This window comes from Scyliorhinus torazame, chromosome 7 (assembly GCF_047496885.1).
Source record: "Scyliorhinus torazame isolate Kashiwa2021f chromosome 7, sScyTor2.1, whole genome shotgun sequence".
NCBI classification, from domain to species: Eukaryota; Metazoa; Chordata; class Chondrichthyes; order Carcharhiniformes; family Scyliorhinidae; genus Scyliorhinus; species Scyliorhinus torazame.
Window position 1 is genome coordinate 310,010,010 of NC_092713.1, and position 18,511 is coordinate 310,028,520.

General features: G+C 50.7%; 1 protein-coding gene across 2 annotated transcripts in view; it reads left to right on the forward strand.

The window, feature by feature from the left end:
• Window positions 1–16,773, forward strand: part of LOC140427181 (protocadherin-10-like) — a 69,127-nt gene extending 52,354 nt beyond the window's left edge. The window contains exon 4 of one of the 2 annotated variants that reach the window (XM_072512762.1): window positions 15,824–16,773. In XM_072512762.1, coding sequence (XP_072368863.1) covers window positions 15,824–16,077 — 254 coding nt within the window. In that variant the 3' untranslated portion in view covers window positions 16,078–16,773. The remainder of the gene's footprint in view (window positions 1–15,823) is intronic. The other variant, XM_072512766.1, reaches the window with a different exon arrangement.
• Window positions 16,774–18,511: the final 1,738 nt, after the last annotated feature.

An 18,511-nucleotide genomic window follows, 5' to 3' on the forward strand; every position in this document is an offset into this window, starting at 1 on the left:
ATGAAGTCCCACCTCTCTGTGCTCTTTCATGAAGTATCTCTCTCTCTGTGCTCTTTAATGAAGTCGCTCTCTCTCTGTGCTCTGTAATGAAGTCGCTCTCTCTCTCTGCTCTTTAATGAAGTCGCTCTCTCTCTGTGCTCTTTAATGAAGTCTCACCTCTCTCTCTGTGCTCTTTAATGAAGTCGCTCTCTCTCTCTGCTCTTTAATGAAGTCGCTCTCTCTCTGTGCTCTTTAATGAAGTCGCTCTCGCTCTGTGCTCTTTAATGAAGGCGCTCTCTCTCTGTGCTCTTTAATGAAGTCGCTCTCTCTCTGTGCTCTTTAATGAAGTCTCACCTCTCTCTCTGTGCTCTTTAATGAAGTCCCGCCCCTCTCACTTCACGCTCTTTAATGAAGTCGCTCTCTCTGTGTGCTCTTTAATGAAGTCTCAAGTCTCTCTCTGCGCTCTTTAATGAAGTCCCGCCTCTCTCTTTGTGCTCTTTAATGAAGTTGCTCTCTCTGTGCTCTTTAATGAAGTCGCTCTCTCTCTGTGCTCTTTAATGAAGTCGCTCTCTCTCTGTGCTCTTTAATGAAGTCGCTCTCTCTCTGTGCTCTTTAATGAAGTCGCTCACTCTCTCTGCTCTTTAATGAAGTCGCTCTCCCTCTCTGCGCTCTTTAATGAAGTCCCACCTCTCTCTCTCTGCTCTTTAATGAAGTTGCTCTCTCTGTGCTCTTTAATGAAGTCGCTCTCTCTCTGTGCTCTTTAATGAAGTCGCTCTCTCTCTGTGCTCTTTAATGAAGTCTCACCTCTCTCTCCACGCTCTTTAATGAAGTCCCACCTCTCTCTCTGTGCTCTTTAATGAAGTTGCTCTCTCTCTGTGCTCTTTAACGAAGTCCGCCTCTCTCTCGGTGCTCTTTAATGAAATCTCACCTCTGTCTCTGTGCTCTGTAATGAAGTCCGCCTCTCTCTCTCTGCTCTTTAATGAAGTCGCTCTCTCTCTGTGCTCTTTAATGAAGTCGCTCTCTCTCTGTGCTCTTTAATGAAGTCGCTCTCTCTCTGTGCTCTTTAATGAAGTCTCACCTCTCTCTCTGTGCTCTTTAATGAAGTCCCACCCCTCTCTCTTCACGCTCTTTAATGAAGTCGCTCTCTCTCTGTGCTCTTTAATGAAGTCTCACCTCTCTCTCTGTGCTCTTTAATGAAGTCCCACCCCTCTCTCTTCACGCTCTTTAATGAAGTCGCTCTCTCTGTGTGCTCTTTAATGAAGTCTCAAGTCTCTCTCTGTGCTCTTTAATGAAGTCCCGCCTCTCTCTTTGTGCTCTTTAATGACGTCGCTCTCTCTCTGTGCTCTTTAATGAAGTCGCTCTCTCCCTGCGCTCTTTAATGAAGTCCCGCCTCTCTCTTTGTGCTCTTTAATGACGTCGCTCTCTGTGCTCTTTAATGAAGTCGCTCTCTCTCTGTACTCTTTAATGAAGTCGCTCTCTCTCTCTCTGCTCTTTAATGAAGTCGCTCTCTCTCTCTGCGCTCTTTAATGAAGTCCCACCTCTCTCTCTGTGCTCTTTAATGAAGTTGCTCTCTCTGTGCTCTTTAATGAAGTCGCTCTCTCTCTGTGCTCTTTAATGAAGTCCCGCCCCTCTCTCTTCACGCTCTTTAATGAAGTCGCTCTCTCTGTGTGCTCTTTAATGAAGTCTCAAGTCTCTCTCTGTGCTCTTTAATGAAGTCCCGCCTCTCTCTTTGTGCTCTTTAATGACGTCGCTCTCTCTCTGTGCTCTTTAATGAAGTCGCTCTCTCCCTGTGCTCTTTAATGAAGTCTCGCCTCTCTCTCTGTGCTCTTTAATAAAGTTCCGCCTCTCTTTCTCTCTCTCCACGCTCTTTAATTAAGTCCCACCTCTCTCTCTGCGCTCTTTCGTCTCGCCTCTCTCTCCGCGCTCGTTACTGAAGTCTCACCTCTCTCCGTGTTCTTTAATTCATTTGCTATCTTTATTCCCACTTAAACAACAAGGAAATAGTGCTCAATCCACCTTAAATACCAATGGCACAGAGGAATACTGGTTTTACAGAGGTATCCTTTGAGAAAAAGATCTCTTGATACAGCTTTAGAGAAAAGGTCTGATTCCTGTCTGAACCCCTGGCTGTATGTCTTCAATAGCTGTTTCAACTGGTTTGTTTCAGCTTCCCCCCCTGTCCTCAGACAAGTCTGCATTGCTTTAAATGCTGTTAATCTCTTTTAACTAACCTACAGTGAGAACAGTATGATGCACTATCAATTACGACGAGACGAGAGTAGAGTCTAATCGAGACTTTATTAAGCAGAGATGTGTAGCCTCCCGCAGCTGCTGCCGAAATGGCTGCAACTCAGAGAGCCCACGCATTTATACTCCGCCTACTGGGCAGAGCCAGCAGGCAGGGATCTACCCCCGTACCTGTAGTACAGGGGCCTTACCGTAATACCCCTTGTATGCAGTGCAGTATATACAATATAATACACAGTGGTGACTACCACATACACCCCCTGTTAAAAATGAGTCCAGCGGGCGTGGTGGAAAACTATTTACATTCAGGTGTTTAATATTTTAACAAAAAGTTTACAAATTCAGACGATCGGGCGCCTTGGTCCGTCGTTGCGAGCGCCGCAGTGCTGGTGGCGATTCAGGCGTCGGTTCGGTCGTCGGTGACTCCGGGAGCGTGTCGACATCCTCTTCCCTCTTCATCCCCGGGTGGGACCAAGGGGAGGACGGATCATCCTGGAGCGGGGGCTGTGGTGGGGTGCGCTGGGGGAAGGGAGGGTGGCGCCGGGGCAGGGGGAGGGGGGGGGGGGTGGGGACCCAGCTGGTGCCAGGTCCCAGAGGGAGACTGTGTCTTGGCGGCCGTCGGGGTACGCTACGTAGGCGACTGCGGGTTCGCGTGAAGTAACTGTACCCTCTCAACCAATGGGTCCGCCTTGTGTAGCCGCACGTGCTTGCGGAGGAGGACGGGTCCTGGAGCTGTCAGCCACGTTGGGAGCGAAAGCCAGGAGGTGGACTTCCTGGGGAAGGCAAAGTGACGTTCCTGGGGGGTTTCATTAGTCGCGGTGCGCAGGAGCGACCGAATGGAGTGAAGTGCGTCGGGCAGGACCTCCTGCCAGCAGGAGGCCGGGAGATTTCTGGATCGTAGGGCCAGCTGGATAGCCTTCCAGACCGTCCCATTCTCCCTCTCCACCTGCCCATTTCCCCGGGGGTTGTAGCTGGTCGTCCTGCTCGAGGCAATGCCCCTGTTGAGCAGGTACTGGCGCAGCTCATCGCGCATAAATGAGGATCCCCGGTCGCTGTGGACGTAGGCGGGGAAACCGAACAGAGCGAAGATGGTGTTGAGGGCTTTGATGACGGTGGCAGACGTCATATCTCGGCACAGGACGGCGAAGGGGAATCTGGATAATTCATCGACCACATTAAGAAAGTATGTGTTGCGGTCGGTGGAGGGGAGGGGCCCTTTGAAGTCCACACTGAGGCGTTCAAAGGGGCGGGAGGCCTTCACCAGGCGCGCACGGTCTGTCCGGTAGATGTTTACACTCCGCGCAGACCTGGCAGTCTCTGGTGAGAGCCCTGACTTCCTCGATGGAGTAGGGCAGATTGCGGGCCTTAGTGGTAAAAGCAGGTGACCCCTGGGTGAAAGAGACCATCGTGTCGGGTCCGGAGTCGGTCCACCTGTGCGTTGGCACATGTACCTCGGGACAGGGCATCGGGGGGCTCGTTGAGCTTACCGGGGCGATACAAAATCTCGTAATTGTAGGTGGAGAGCTCGATCCTCCACATCATGATCTTATCATTTTTGATCTTGCCCCGCTGTGTGTTGTTGAACATGAAGGCAACCGACCGTTGGTCAGTGAGGAGAGTGGATCGCCTGCCGGCCAGGTAATGCCTCCAATGCCGCACAGCTTCTCCGATGGCTTGGGCCTCTTTTTCGACAGAGGAGTGCCGAATTTCGGAGGCATGGGGGGTGCGGGAAAAGAATGCCACGGGCCTGCCTGCCTGGTTGAGGGTGGCGGCTAGAGCGACGTCTGATGCATCGCTCACGACTTGGAAGGGGAGCGTCTCGTCGACTGCATGCATCGTGGCCTTGGCGATGTCGGTCTTGATACAGTTGAAGGCTTGGTGAGCCTCGGCCGTCAGGGGAAAAACGGTGGAGTGAATGAGTGGGCGGGCTTTGTCCGCATACATGAGCGGCCCGATGAGGCGGCCGACGAGCAGGGGTCCTGAGGCGGGTAAGATGGCGGCGGCCACGGGCCGCACGTGATCTGAGACATGGAAGATGGCGGCGCCCGCGGGTCGCACGTGGTGGGGTGCAGGGACAATAGCGGCGATCAAGCGGGGCTGGCACACAGCAGCAAAATGTCCTTTCTTCCCGCAGGCCTTGCAGAGCGCGCTCCGCGCTGGGCAGCATGCCGGGGGTGTTTTGAGTGTCCACAGAAGTAGCATTTGGGTCCCCCCGGGTTGGTTGGCCGCTGCGCAGGCCTGGGGTTGGCTGGGGGAGGTCACTGATGGGGTCCACGATGGGGTGTTCGCTGGCGGGTCCACGATGCCCAGGAGGGGTGGGCCGTGTGGTTGGGGGCATATACCTGTATATAGCGTGAGGTGACTGTGAGCGAGATCGCTAGTTTCTTGGTCGCCGCAAGGTGAAGCGTGGCCCCTTCTAAGAGGCGCTGGCGGATGTAGGCTGACCCTATGCCCGTAACGAACCCGTCTCTAAGTAGCAGGTCAGAATGTTCAGCGGCCGAAACGGCCTGGCAGTCACAGTCTCTCACCAGGGCGAGCAGGGCACGCCAGAAATCTTCCACAGACTCACCGGGAAGTTGGTGCCGCGTGGACAGGAGGTGCCTGGCGTAGATTTTGTTGGTCTGCTGAGTGTAGTTCTCCTTCAGTAGCGCCATGGCCTCTGCGTAGGTCGGTGCGTCCCGGATGAGGGGAAAGATATCGGAGTTCAGCCGCGTGTAAAGGATCTGGAGCTTCTGTGCCTCTGAGGGTGGGTCTGTCGCAGATCCGATGTATGCTTCAAAGCAAGCGAGCCAATGTGCGGAGGCCGACTTGGCAGCTGCAGGCGATCCGGCTTGATGCGGAGATCCATCGTTGTAAAATTTCTGTGTCATAAATTGACGCACTATCAATTACGACGAGACGAGAGTCGAGAGTAATCGAGACTTTATTACGCAGAGATGTGTGGCCTCCTACAGCTGCTGCCGAAATGGCTGCAGCTCGGAAAGCACACACATTTATACTCCGCCTACTGGGCGGAGCCAGCAGGCAGGGATCTACCCACGTACCTGTAGTACAGGGGCCTTACCGTAATACCCCTCGTATGTGGCATTTACAATACAACAGTGTACACCGCCTCACCTGTCCACACAGTCTACCACACAGTACTGCCTCACTTGTCCACACAGTCTACCACACAGTACTGCCTCACTTGTCCACACAGCTTCATTTAGCACAGAACTGAACTGAAAATGGTTTCTCAAAAAGCCTGATGCTTTAGCTTCACGCAGCAATGTCATCATCTCACCAAGCTGAAAACTAATGACCTCCCCAGGGAATCACCTTAATTAAAACTAAATTGCATTAGCCCAAACTTTTTATGATGGTTAATTGTACCTCCAGGTCCTAAAAGCTTTGTTGTCTTTCAAATCAAGATTTGTTTAAAACATGACTTCAGCAGTCAAACTCACTAACCCAGGAAATATATTTAATATGCATTGCAATGAGGAAGACTGTAGAATCATAGATCTGTTGCTACTTTGAAAACTAAATGTCACAATAGCTTAGGAGTTAGCCTAAATTCTCTTCAAGATCTCTTGATACAAGTTAATAAGGCCGTAAATATAGCAATCAATGCACGAGGGTTCTTTTTGAGAATTAAAAAGCAGAGAAGGCAGGTTGATAGAACCTTGGTTTAGACCACATTGTGTTCCATTATGTAAAACTGATGTAGAGGAACCAGAGAAGGTAGAAAAAGATTTTGTGACGCTTGTGATGGGAAAGTTGTTTCCAAGGGGTTTCATAGGTCTCGGTACTCAGTGTCTCGCTTTTTGTGGTATATGTCAACCATTTAAAATGAAATGTTGGGGACATGATTATGAAGCTTGTCGAAGGTGCAAATTGTAACCACGAGAGTGAAGAGGAAAACTGTAAACTGCGGGGAGGTGTAAACGGACTGGCCAGTGGGCAGGAATGTGGCAAGTGGAGTTCAAGCGGGAGAAATGTGCGGTCATGCGCTTGGGGCGGGTAAAACAAGGCAAGGGGAATACGCAATAATTGGTAGGATTCGGGGAAGTGTAGTGGGGCAGAGGGAACATGAATTGGATGGCTGGAGATCTGTGCAGCAGCACAGATAGATAAGGTAAATATTTTCCTTTATTAGCTGCGAATAGAATAAAAGAGCAGGGAAGTTATGCTAAAACTTTATAAAACACCAGTTGGGACATGTTTTGGCCACCACATTATAGGAAGGAAGTGATTGTAGTGGGCACCATGGAGATTTATTAGGATGTTGCTGGAACTGGGGAATTTTAGCGATGAGGAAAGATTGGATAGGCTGGGGGTTGTTTTCTTTTTAACAAAGGAAGCTGAGGGGAGTTTATAAAAAAAAAAATTTTGAGTACCCAATTGTTTTTTTTCCAATTAAGGGGCAATTTAGTGCGGAAAATCCACCTACCCTACACATCTTTGGGTTGTGGGGGTGAAACCCACGCAGACACGGGGAGAATGTGCAAACTCCACACGGACAGTGACCCAGGGCCGGGATTGAAACCGGGTCCTCAGCGCCGCGAGGCAGCAGTGCTAAGCTGAGGGGAGATTCACTTGAGGTGTATGAAATTATGAAGGGTCGGATAGATTTGGTCCTGTTTATTGTACAGGAAAGACCTCTTTCACTCAGCAGCGCAGTCACTAACACATGAGCAGAGATTCAATGTAATTGACAGGAGGAGAGTCAAAGTGAAGGGGGGTGGGGCCTGAAATTCACTGTTTGAAACGGTGGTGGAGATCCTGTCGTCACATTTAAATTGGCAAAGGTTACTGACAATGCCACCACTAGATGGTGCACTCTTCACATTTGAAACTACACAGATATCGTTACCAACAGGGCCACAGACTGGAAAGTAGCAAATAGAGTTCAATCTGGGTAACCCTTTTTCTGCCGACGCAGATGTGATGGGCTGAATGGACTCCTCGTGTACTGTAAGCTGCCTGTGTTTGTATCTTGGAATGATACAGGGACTGAGGGACCAAGCGATCAGAAAAGATTTTTAAAAACTTAATTTCACGGGATGTTGGCGTCGCCAGCATTTATTGCTCATCCTTAGTTGCCCTTCAGAAGGTGGGGGTGAGCTGCCTTCTTGAACCGCTGCAGTCCTTGAGGTGTAGGTACATCCACTGTGCTGTTAGAGAGGAAGGTCCGTGATGTTGCCCCAGCGACAGTGAAGGAGCGGCCGATATATTTCCAAGTCTGGGTGCTGACCTACTCGGAGGGGAACATCCAGGTGGTGGGTTCCCAGGCATCTGCTGCTCTTGTCCTTCTAGCTGGTAGTGGTCGTGGGTTTGGGAGGTGCTGCCGAAGGAAGCTTGGTGAGGCACTGCACTGCATCCTGTAGATGGGACACACGGCTGCCACTGTTCGTCGGTGCTGGAGGGTTTGAATGTTTGCGGAAGGGAGAGCAATCAAGCGGGGCTGCTTTGTCCTGGATGGTGTTGAGTTTCTTGAGTGTTGTTGGAGCTGCACTCATCCAGGCGAGTGGAGAGTATTCCATTACACTCCTGATTTGTGCCTTGTTGGTGGCTTTGGGGGGTCAGGAGGTGAGTTACTCGCCCTAGGATTCCTAGCCTTTGACCTGCCCTGGTAACCACAGTATTAATGTGGCTAGTCCAGTTCAGTTTCTGATCAATGGTAACCTCCAGGATGTTTATTGTTTCCTTAAGGTTGTCAGTAACATATTTACAACATGGGTAATTTACAGCCAACTATAGAACATACAGTGCAGAAGGAGGCCATTCGGCCCCTCGAGTCTGCACTGACCCACATTAAGCCCTCACTTCCACCCTATCCCCGTAACCTTTTTGGTCACTAAGAGCAATTTAGCATGGCCAATCCACCTAACCTGTACGTCTTTGGACTATGGGAGGAAACCGGAGCACCCGGAGGAAACCCACGCCGACACGGGGAGAACGTGCAGACTCCGCACAGACAGTGACCCAGCGGGGAATTGAACCTGGGGCCCTGGCGCTGTGAAGCCACAGTGCTATCCACTTGTGCTACCGTGCTGCCCACCAATGTACAAGTTGTAACAAGGAAAGGTTGAGACAATGAAATTGGGTGTCGAAAGCAGTCCTTCATAGGGTTAATCTGTCAGGGGTGTTCTGAGGCCTGGTTGACCCAGTTCACTCGGTTCCGGCTCTTCCGTGGGGGCACTGGTGACGTCTGCTGGTTCCTCCTGATCAGCCGTTAGGGTTGGGGCGTCTCAGTTTGTTACATGGACTACGTGCTTCCGCACTCACCTGCCCTGCAAGCCCTCCATGTATGAGGCTGGACCAAACTTTGCCACAATTCTGCCAGGTAAACACAGTGGACCAGATGTGAAGTTTCTTACAGTTCGCCAATTTTCAATAACCTGTTTCCTGTTACTGAATCCTGCCCCCTGCCGCGCGCGCCTCCACCCTTGAACTTTGAAGTGCTCTCTCTGCTAATCCGTTCGAGGACAGGTGGTAAGGGGCTGTTCGAATCTGGTGGATGCCGTTTGTTTTGACAAAGTGCTGAAATTCCTCCCTGGTAAACGCAAGGCCATTAACTGGCAACAGTACCCCGGGAGGCAGTGGAGAGCGAAGATGTGCTTCAGCGTGTCAATGGTGACGGCTGAGGTGGTCATCCCCATCTCCTGATCATCCAACCACTTGGAATGGCCACTCATCAGTACCAGGAACATTATTCCCAGGAAAAGGCCTACAAACCAATATGTCATTGGGCATATTGTCCCATTGGGCAGACGCAGCATGGGTTCACAAAGGGTAGGTCGTGTCTGACTAATTTGGTAGAATTTTTTGAGGACGTTACCAGTGCAGTAGATAACGGGGAGCCAATGGATGTGGTATATCTGGACTTCCAGAAAGCTTTTGACAAGGTGCCGCACAAAAGGTTGCTGCATAAACTAAAGATGCATGGCATTGAGGGTAAAGTGGTAGCATGGGCAGAGGATTGGTTAACTAACAGAAAGCAGAGAGTGGGGATAAATGAGTGTTTCTCTGGTTGGCAACCTGTAACTAGTGGAGTCCCTCAAGGATCAGTGTTGGGCCCGCAGTTGTTCACAATTTACATAGACGATTTGGAGTTGGGGACCAAGTGCAATGTGTCAAAGTTTGCAGACGACACTAAGATGAGTGGTAAAGCAAAAAGTGCAGAGGATACCGGAAGTCTGCAGAAGGATTTGTATAGGTTAGGTGAATGGGCTAGGGTCTGGCAGATGGAATTCAATGTTGCCAAGTGTGAGGCTATCCATTTTGGGAGGAATAACAGCAGAATGGATTATTATTTAAATGGTAAGATGTTAAAACATGCTGCTGTGCAGAGGGACCTGGGTGTGCTGGTGCACGAGTCGCAAAAAGTTGGTGTGCAGGTGCAACAGGTGATTAAGAAGGCTAATCGAGTTTTGTCTTTCATTGCTAGAGGGATGGAGTTCAAGACTAGGGAGGTTATGCTGCAATTGTATAGGGTGTTGGTGAGGCCGCATCTGGAGTATTGTGTTCAGTTTTGGTCTCCTTACCTGAGAAAGGACATATTGGCACTGGAGGGGGTGCAGAGGAGATTCACTAGGTTGATCCCAGAGTTGAGGGGAGTAGATTATGACGAGAGGTTGAGTAGACTGGGACTGTACTCATTGGAGTTTAGAAGGATGCGGGGGGATCTTATTGAAACATATAAAATTATGAAGGGAATAGATAGGATAGATGCGGGCAGGTTGTTTCCACTGGTCGGGGAAAGCAGAACTAGGAGGCATAGCCTCAAAATAAGGGGAAGTAGATTTAGGACGGAGTGTAGGAGGAACTTCTTCACCCAAAGGGTTGTGAATCTCTGGAATTCCTTGCCCAGCGAAGCAGTTGAGGCTCCTTCTTTAAACGTTTTTAAGAAAAAGATAGATACCTTTCTAAAGAATAAAGGGATTCGGGGATATGGTGTACGGGCCGGAGAGTGGAGCTGAGTCCACAAAGATCAGCCATGATCTCATCAAATGGCGGAGCAGGCTCGAGGGGCCAGATGGCCTACTCCTGTTCCTAGTTCTTATGTTCTTATGTTCTTATGCGACCTTGCCCACGGCCAACCGCGCGGCATTCCCATGGATGGTGGGCCGTGGGACACAAGGTTGCTATGCCTGGCAGAAATCCACTGGTGGACTAGGATCTCAATATACTTGTCGATGCCGGGCCACCAGATATAGCTCCTGGCCAACATTTTCCTCTTTGTCTGGCCAGGATGTGCAACTCCTGCAGCAGTGGCTCTCTCGCTGCGGGACCACCACCCGGGACCCTCCGGGTAAAACCCCGTCCTCACAACTGAGCTCATCTTTTCTGATGAGGTTTGGTCTAAGCTGATCTGATTGGTCACGGTGCCACCTGGTCAGAACCATTCGCTTCACCTTGGAAAGGATTGGATCTCGTTGAATCCAGTTCCTGATGTGGGCTGACGGGACCAGCAGGGTATCTCGAAGGTTTAACGCCAGGACAATCCCTAATGGGACAGGTGGTGGTGTCAGATCTTGATTCTGAGCCATCCTCCATCCTATAGGACAGGACCACCCCTATATCTTAAGGCGTCGAAGATCAAGATGGTTTGATTGTTTGGATTGAAATGGACTAACAAGCTGGAGGAGTGCAGGGCCTGTTTGACACTTGGTGGGAAGCCTGTTCTTGTGGGTCTTTCCAATGTTAGTGTTGGTGCGTCTTTTGCAGGAGGTGTAGTGGGACCAACACGGTTACCAAATTGGGGATGAACCGACCGTAATAGTTTATCATCCCGCAAAATGATTTTAACTCGGCAACATTCTTCGGCATAGGAACTTCTTTGTTGGGCCTCACCTTGTCCTCAAGGGGGTTTCGGCTTTTGGAGTCCACTTTGAATCCCAAGTGTGTGGCCTGGAATTAACACTTCTCTCGCTTCGGTCTGATACCAGCATCTCTGAATCCTTTAAACCTCTTCTAAGCTGGCTAGGGGCTCTTTGTGTGATGTTCCTGTCACTAAAATATCATCCAAGTAGATCACAACCTTCGGGATTTCTTGCAGTAGAGTTTCCCTTGGGTGTTGAAATACCGCACTGGCAGAGGAGATTCCAAAAGGTGAGCTGGTTTATTGAAGAAGATCTTTGTGCGTATGGCCACATACCTCCGGGAATCCACGTCCAGTCCACATTCTAAATACGCGTGGCTTAAGCCAAGTGGTGTGCGTGTGAGGACCCCAGCCAACTTTGCATAGAGGTAATTGGATATTTGTCAAGTTGTGCCGCTTGTAGTCGCCACACATTCGAAGAGCAATCTGGTTTTATGATCCCCAATTCATAGAATCATAGAATTTACAGTGCAGAAGGAGGCCATTCGGCCCAATGAGTCTGCACCAGCTCTTGGAAAGAGCACCCTACCCAAGCCCACAGCTCCACCCTATCCCCATAACCCAGTAACCCCACCCAACACTAAGGGAAATTTTGGACACTTAAGGGCAATTTAGCGTGGTCAATCCACCTAACCTGCACATCTTTGGACTGTGGGAGAAAACCGGAGCACCCGGAGGAAACCCACGCACACACGGGGAGAACGTGCAGACTCCGCACAGACAGAATTCTTCCAAACGTTTTAACTCGGCATCACCGTTTTGTGCCAGAAGAACTTTGGTGTGGGTTCAGGGTTGACATAAATCTTGGCTTCACTCCTCAAATTCGGCCGAGCTCGTTCTGAAACTTATCTTTATAATTGCATGGGACTTCCTGGAAAATGCCACCTGCGATCTTGAAAATCTCTAACGCAGCAAATCTCACCCCAGGAGACTCGGCCATTGCCCTTCCACGGCGATCAAGGGTAATTGGACACCCTGTTGCTGATGCCACACTGGCGTCGCAGTTGTCCCCAAAATCTTCAAGGTCTCCCCTGCATACGTCCCCAACTTGGTGGTTGTACTGCTTCCGCTCAAAGGCTAAACTCTTCCTCAAAGGCATTTGAAAGTTTGTGCGGCAAACACTGTGTTGACCTCCATGCTTGAAGGTCGCCCATGGACCACGAGGACTATTTCTACTGGGACTGTTTATCCCCCCTCACCATATTCAGCCTGTAAATTTCCGATTCTTTATCGGAGTTCCTCTTCTTTATTCACTGGAGACGTTGTTCGCAGCAACGTGCCTGAATGTGGTCCTTTCTGGTGCACCTAAAGCAGATAACTTCTCTGTACTGACTTCTTGGGGGTGGTCACTCCCCCTGCCCCTATAGCATTCAGCATAATTTCTGGGTTGGCGGCTCGTTTTTTTTTGTCCTGATCTCTGACCACCATCCTGATCGTGGACCCGTGGCTGGACTTTCACTGTGCCTGTCGACCTGTGTGCCACCTTACAACCGTCCAGTCAGTTTACCTCACCCTCTTGCATTGGGGCTCTGACTTTTCACCGCATTCGGATGCTTGGTCGATTTCAATCATCTTATGCAGGAAAATCTTTGTCTCAGCCAGCGGTTTCCATTGCACGTTGATATTATTCATGCCGCATACCAGGCGGTCACGCAGCCCGGCGCTCAAGGCCACGCCAAATTCATAATGTTCAGCCATTTGGCAAGGAAAGCTGAGGTTGCCTCTCCTGGGTCCTTGACAGTCAAATTGAACTTGTCGTACTGTGGCATGTTGGAAGGTCTGGGGTTGAAATGCTGCGTCCCAAGCATCACCAATTAATCAAATTATTTTGGGTCGGGAGCCTCAAATTCCTTACGAGATTGTAGGTCAGGGCCCCAAAAGTCGTTAGTAGAATAACCTTTTGTTCATCTTCCTCCGTGATCTCGTTGGCAGTAAAGAAATAGTGAAGCTGCTCGATATACGGGCTCCAATCCTTGACCCCCTGATTGAACAGATCAAGTTTCCCAATAATGGGTATGGTGTTTTTCACTCGCTGTTTTTCGATAACACTTACTTTTTTTTTCTTCCGGAGACTTCCGATGTAACCCCATCCCCCACAAACTCTGAGACGAGTAGTGACTTGCGATCGTTGCCTGACTTCCGTCCGTCGCCAATGTGGTGGCTTGAGGCAATATCGCGGAGGTTTCTGGTACACACGGGTAGCACAGTGGTTAGCACAGTTGCTTCACAGTGCCAGGGTCCCGGGTTCGATTCCCGGCTTGGGTCACTGCCTGTGCGGAGTCTGCACGTTCTCCCGTGTCTGCGTGGGTTTCCTCCGGGCGCTCCGGTTTCCTCCCACAAGTCCTGAAAGACGTGCTTGTTAGGTGAATTGGACAATCTGAAGTCTCCCTCTGTGTACCCGCCGGAATGTGGCGACTGGGGGATTTTCACAGTAACTTTATTGCAGTGTTAATATAAGTCTACTTGTGACACTAATAAAGATTATTATTGTAACCAAAAGAGGGTTATTAAGAAAAAGGGAAAGGCTAACCATACAGGGGTCTCTGAAACGGCCCCTCATTCTATGACTCCCTGGTCGACACTCCCGGGCCCTGTTCCCAGGGCCTTGTGCTTCTCCCTCAGTGATCGGTGTTTGGATGTTCAGGCACAACAGGCCCCCGAGCCAGTCCATGAGGGATCGCCCCTTGAAGGGTCCGCGCTGCCACATATAGCACACCTCCTCCCTCTCCTCAATGTAGTTATCCAGGAGAGAACATTTAGGGACTGTGGGGAAAAAAGAGGGAGAACATTTTAAAGAGGGAATTCCAGAATTTAGGGCCTAGCCCCCAATAGCGGGCGAAATGAGTGCCGGGAAGTATAATTTGACATAGATTAAAAATATGGTTGGCACATGAATAATCAATGCATAAGATGTGAATAATACAACATGGTATCTACAACACCAGCAGAGGCCTGATTATACTCCCACTGAAATTCAACAAGCAGGATTATCCATGGCAGATTGCTGAATTTGACCTTTCAGGTTGTCAATCTATTATAATAGTTGGCATGTGGAAACTCTGGAGCAAATCTCCAACATGATCCAACAGCGCCGCCGAGGGGCGAATATCCGCAACTCCATGTGGCTCCAACCGTGCTCATCGGCGCCGCCTTGTGGACACAACCGGGTAGTGCCCGTGAAATGCTGCAACGTGAAAATCGATCCCAGATTTCACAGAAACAGATCATTTGGTCCAACCAGCTGGTAGCCACCATGCAGTGAACCAGTCCCAATCCCTGTTCCCTATTCAAACTCTCTTCCTTTATCCATCTGTGCAGCGAATCTCAAATCTTGACACTGTTTTGTGCTTCAACCACAAATTCAGGGGGTGAATTCCACAGCCTCATAACTCTTGTTTTTTCTGTATCACTTACATTAAGTCTTGTATCTGCAGCCATTTGCTTTGCTCCTCTCACGAAATGGAGACGGTCTGCTCAGCTACTCTTGCAGAGAGACAGCACCGATGTTTTAAATTCTATCATCCCATAATTTGTGTTGTTCCATTGATAATTCTTAGTAATTGTATTTCCCCAGCTGCTTGGCTCCTGGGTGTGGCAGGAATGGGGGGGGGTGGGGGGGGGGAGGGGGTGGATGGGAAATGTCATGTGTTCAAATCCCAGCCAAGGGTCACTATCTGAACTGACAATCCCAGCCTAGTGCTGAGGGAGTGCTGCACTGTCAGATCCTGACATTCTTCTGTTGCGGTGCTAAGCCGAGGCCCTGTCTGTCCTCTCGATAGTTGGGGGGGGGGTTCAGGTGGACTGAATGGTGGCAGTGGACATAAAGGATCCCGTGGACCCCCCCACCCCGCCCAATGTCCTGGACAATGGCATCCCTGACCCTCACACAATGTCGCAAAGACAGATTGTTTGATATCAATATCTCAGCGTTTTTGTGGGATCTTGCTGTGCACAGATTGGCTGCCATGTTCCTTACAATGACTGCACTTCAAAAGTTGCTTGCTTGATTGATTGATTGATTTATTGTCACATGTACTGAAGTACAGTGAAAAATATTTTTCTGCGGCCAAGAGAACGTACGCAATACGTACATAGTAGACAAAAAGAATAATTGACAGAGTGCACTGACAAACAGTGATTGGTTACAGCACGGAACAAGGGGCCAAACAAAGCAAATCCATGAGCAAGGGCAGCATAGGGCGTTGTGAATCGTGTTCTTACAGAGAACAGATCAGTCCGAGGGGGAGTCGTTGAGGAGTCTAGTAGCTGTGGGGAAGGTGCTGTTCCTATGTCTGGATGTGCGGGTCTTCAGATTACTGTATCTTCTGCCTGATGGAAGGGTCTGGAAGACGGCAATGCTGGGTGGGAGGGGTCTCTGATAATGCTGTCTGCCTTCCTGAGGCAGCGGGAGGTGTAGAGCGAATCAATGTGGGGGTGGCAAGCTCGTGTGATACGTTGGGCTGAGTTCACCACACTCTGCAGTTTCTTGCGATCTTGGGCCGAGCAGTTGCCATACAAGGCTGTGATGCAGCCGGATAGGATGCCCTCTATGGCACATCTGTAGAAGTTTGTGAGGGTCGATGCAGACATGCTGAATTTCTTTAGCTTTTGCACCATTGTCTGTAAAGCACTTTGAGATGTGTCGACTTTTCTCCTTCTTGACAGGCACACAACCTATGACCGCACCACAGACGGGAATCTGCGCTCTCATTTATTTTCTTTTTAATGCAGGAACCAATGGGCTAGCCCCGTTGCCAGGAGCTGATGGCCATGGATGGACACCAAGGTATGGGCCTCAGTACCCTTACCCTGACCAGCCCACAGGATACAAGCGGAACATCTACATACCTGGCAGTATCCCAGTGAAGAGCAGCAAGCCAAGCTCACCCATCGATCAGGGTCAGAACAACACTTTCTCTACCTTTGGGAAAAAGAACAAACTAACTTCATCACTTGATATTGAGCGGGATAGAACTTTGAGTTAAAGTTCACAACGTACTGGATTCACGCCCCAGTTTAACAATACAGATCATTAAAAATAATTTTAGAATGGGAAGATTAACCAATAATTGACAAAACCGAAGCCATGAGGAGAATTTGTTTTTACACAGCAAGTTGTTCCGACCTGGGATACACTGTCGGAACCGGAGATGGAAGCAGATTCAGGCATAACGTTTCAGAGCGAAATGGATCATTCATAAGATCGGAAACATTGACAGGACCATCGGGAACGAGCAGTGATTGGACTAAGGAAAAGGGAGTGAGGGATTTGGATTAATCTGTAGACATTTCAGCGAGTCGGCAGAGGTGTGGTCAGCTGAATGGCCTCCTCCAGGTTCAATTATCTGTTAATCCAAGAGATTGTTTGGAGCATGTTTCAGATTAAATCAGACTGTGATGTTTTATCTTCTTCTGTGTTTTCTCACAAGGACATTTTTCACAGCCCCTGAATGTTGGAAACTGTGGAAATGAATAATCTCCCACACACGACCTCGACCCGTACTTCCAAAAACATGATGAGGGGTTGAACAATCATCGAGTGAGAGTGAGGACAGTGGGAGATATTTTACTTTTATTTTGGAGGTAAATAACTCCAGCTGGTCCAGAGTTACATTGGTAGTGAGTGCCTTCCCGGTCCTCACCTGGCAGCGTGTGCCCTCCAGGACCTTACCTGGCACAGTGTGCTCTCCAGGTCCTTACCTGGCACAGTGTGCTCTCCAGGTCCTTACCTGGCAGTTAGTGCCCTCCAGGACCTTACCTGGCAGTGTGTGCCCTCCAGGACCTTGCCTGGCAGTGTGTACCCTCCAGGTCCTCACCTGGTAGTGAGTGTCCTCCAGGACCTTACCTGGCAGTGTGTGCCCTCCAGGACCTTACCTGGCAGTGTGTGCCCTCCAGGACCTTACCTGGCAGTGTGTGCCCTCCAGGACCTTACCTGGCAGTGTGTGCCCTCCAGGTCCTCACCTGGGAGTGAGTGTCCTCCAGGACCTTACCTGGTAGTGAGTGTCCTCCAGGACCTTACCTGGTAGTGAGTGTCCTCCAGGTCCTCACCTGGTAGTGAGTGTCCTCCAGGACCTTACCTGGTAGTGAGTGTCCTCCAGGACCTTACCTGGCAGTGAGTGCCCTCCAGGTCCTCACCTGGCAGTGTGTGCCCTCCAGGACCTTACCTGGCAGTGTGTGCCCTCCAGGACCTTACCTGGCAGTGTGTGCCCTCCAGGTCCTCACCTGGCAGTGTGTGCCCTCCAGGACCTTACCTGGCAGTGTGTGCCCTCCAGGACCTTACCTGGCAGTGTGTGCTCTCCAGGACCTTACCTGGCAGTGTGTGCCCTCCAAGACCTTACCTGGCAGTGTGTGCCCTCCACGTCCTTACCTGGCAGTGAGTGTCCTCCAGGTCCTTACCTGGCAGTATGTGCCCTCCAGGACCTTACCTGGCAGTGTGTCCCTTCCACGTCCTTACCTGGCAGTGAGTGTCCTCCAGGCCCTTACCTGGCAGTGTGTGCCCTCCAGGTCCTCACCTGGTAGTTAGTGCCACCAGGTCCTTACCTGGCAGTGAGTGCCCTCCAGCCCCTCACCTGGCAGTGAGTGTCCTCCAGGTCCTCACCTGGCACTGTGTGCCCTCCAGGACCTTGCCTGGCAGTGTGTGCCCTCCAGGACCTTACCTGGCAGTGTGTGCCCTCCAGGACCTTACCTGGCAGTGAGTGTCCTCCAGGTCCTTACCTGGCAGTGTGTGCCCTCCACGTCCCTACCTGGCAGTGAGTGTCCTCCAGGTCCTTACCTGGCAGTGAGTGTCCTCCAGGTCCTTACCTGGCTGTGAGTGTCCTCCAGGTCCTTACCTGGCAGTGTGTGCTCTCCAGGACCTTACCTGGCAGTGAGTGTCCTCCAGGTCCTTACCTGGCAGTGTGTGCCCTCCACGTCCCTACCTGGCAGTGAGTGTCCTCCAGGTCCTTACCTGGCAGTGAGTGTCCTCCAGGTCCTTACCTGGCAGTGAGTGTCCTCCAGGTCCTTACCTGGCAGTGTGTGCTCTCCAGGACCTTGCCTGGCAGTGTGTGCCCTCCAGGACCTTACCTGGCAGTGTGTGCCCTCCACGTCCCTACCTGGCAGTGAGTGTCCTCCAGGTCCTTACCTGGCAGTGAGTGTCCTCCAGGTCCTTACCTGGCTGTGAGTGTCGTCCACGTCCCTACCTGGCAGTGAGTGTCCTCCAGGACCTTACTTGGCAGTGTGTGCCCTCCAGTGCCTCACCTCATAGGATGGAGGGCAGTCACTGCCAGATGGCATGGCAGCACTGTTTCTAGCACTATTGCTTCACAGCTCCAGGGTCCCGGGTTCGATTCCCTGCTTGGGTCACTGTCTGTGCGGAGTCTGCACGTTCTCCCCGTGTGTGCGTGGGTTTCCTCCGGGTGCTCCGGTGTGCTCCCACAGTCC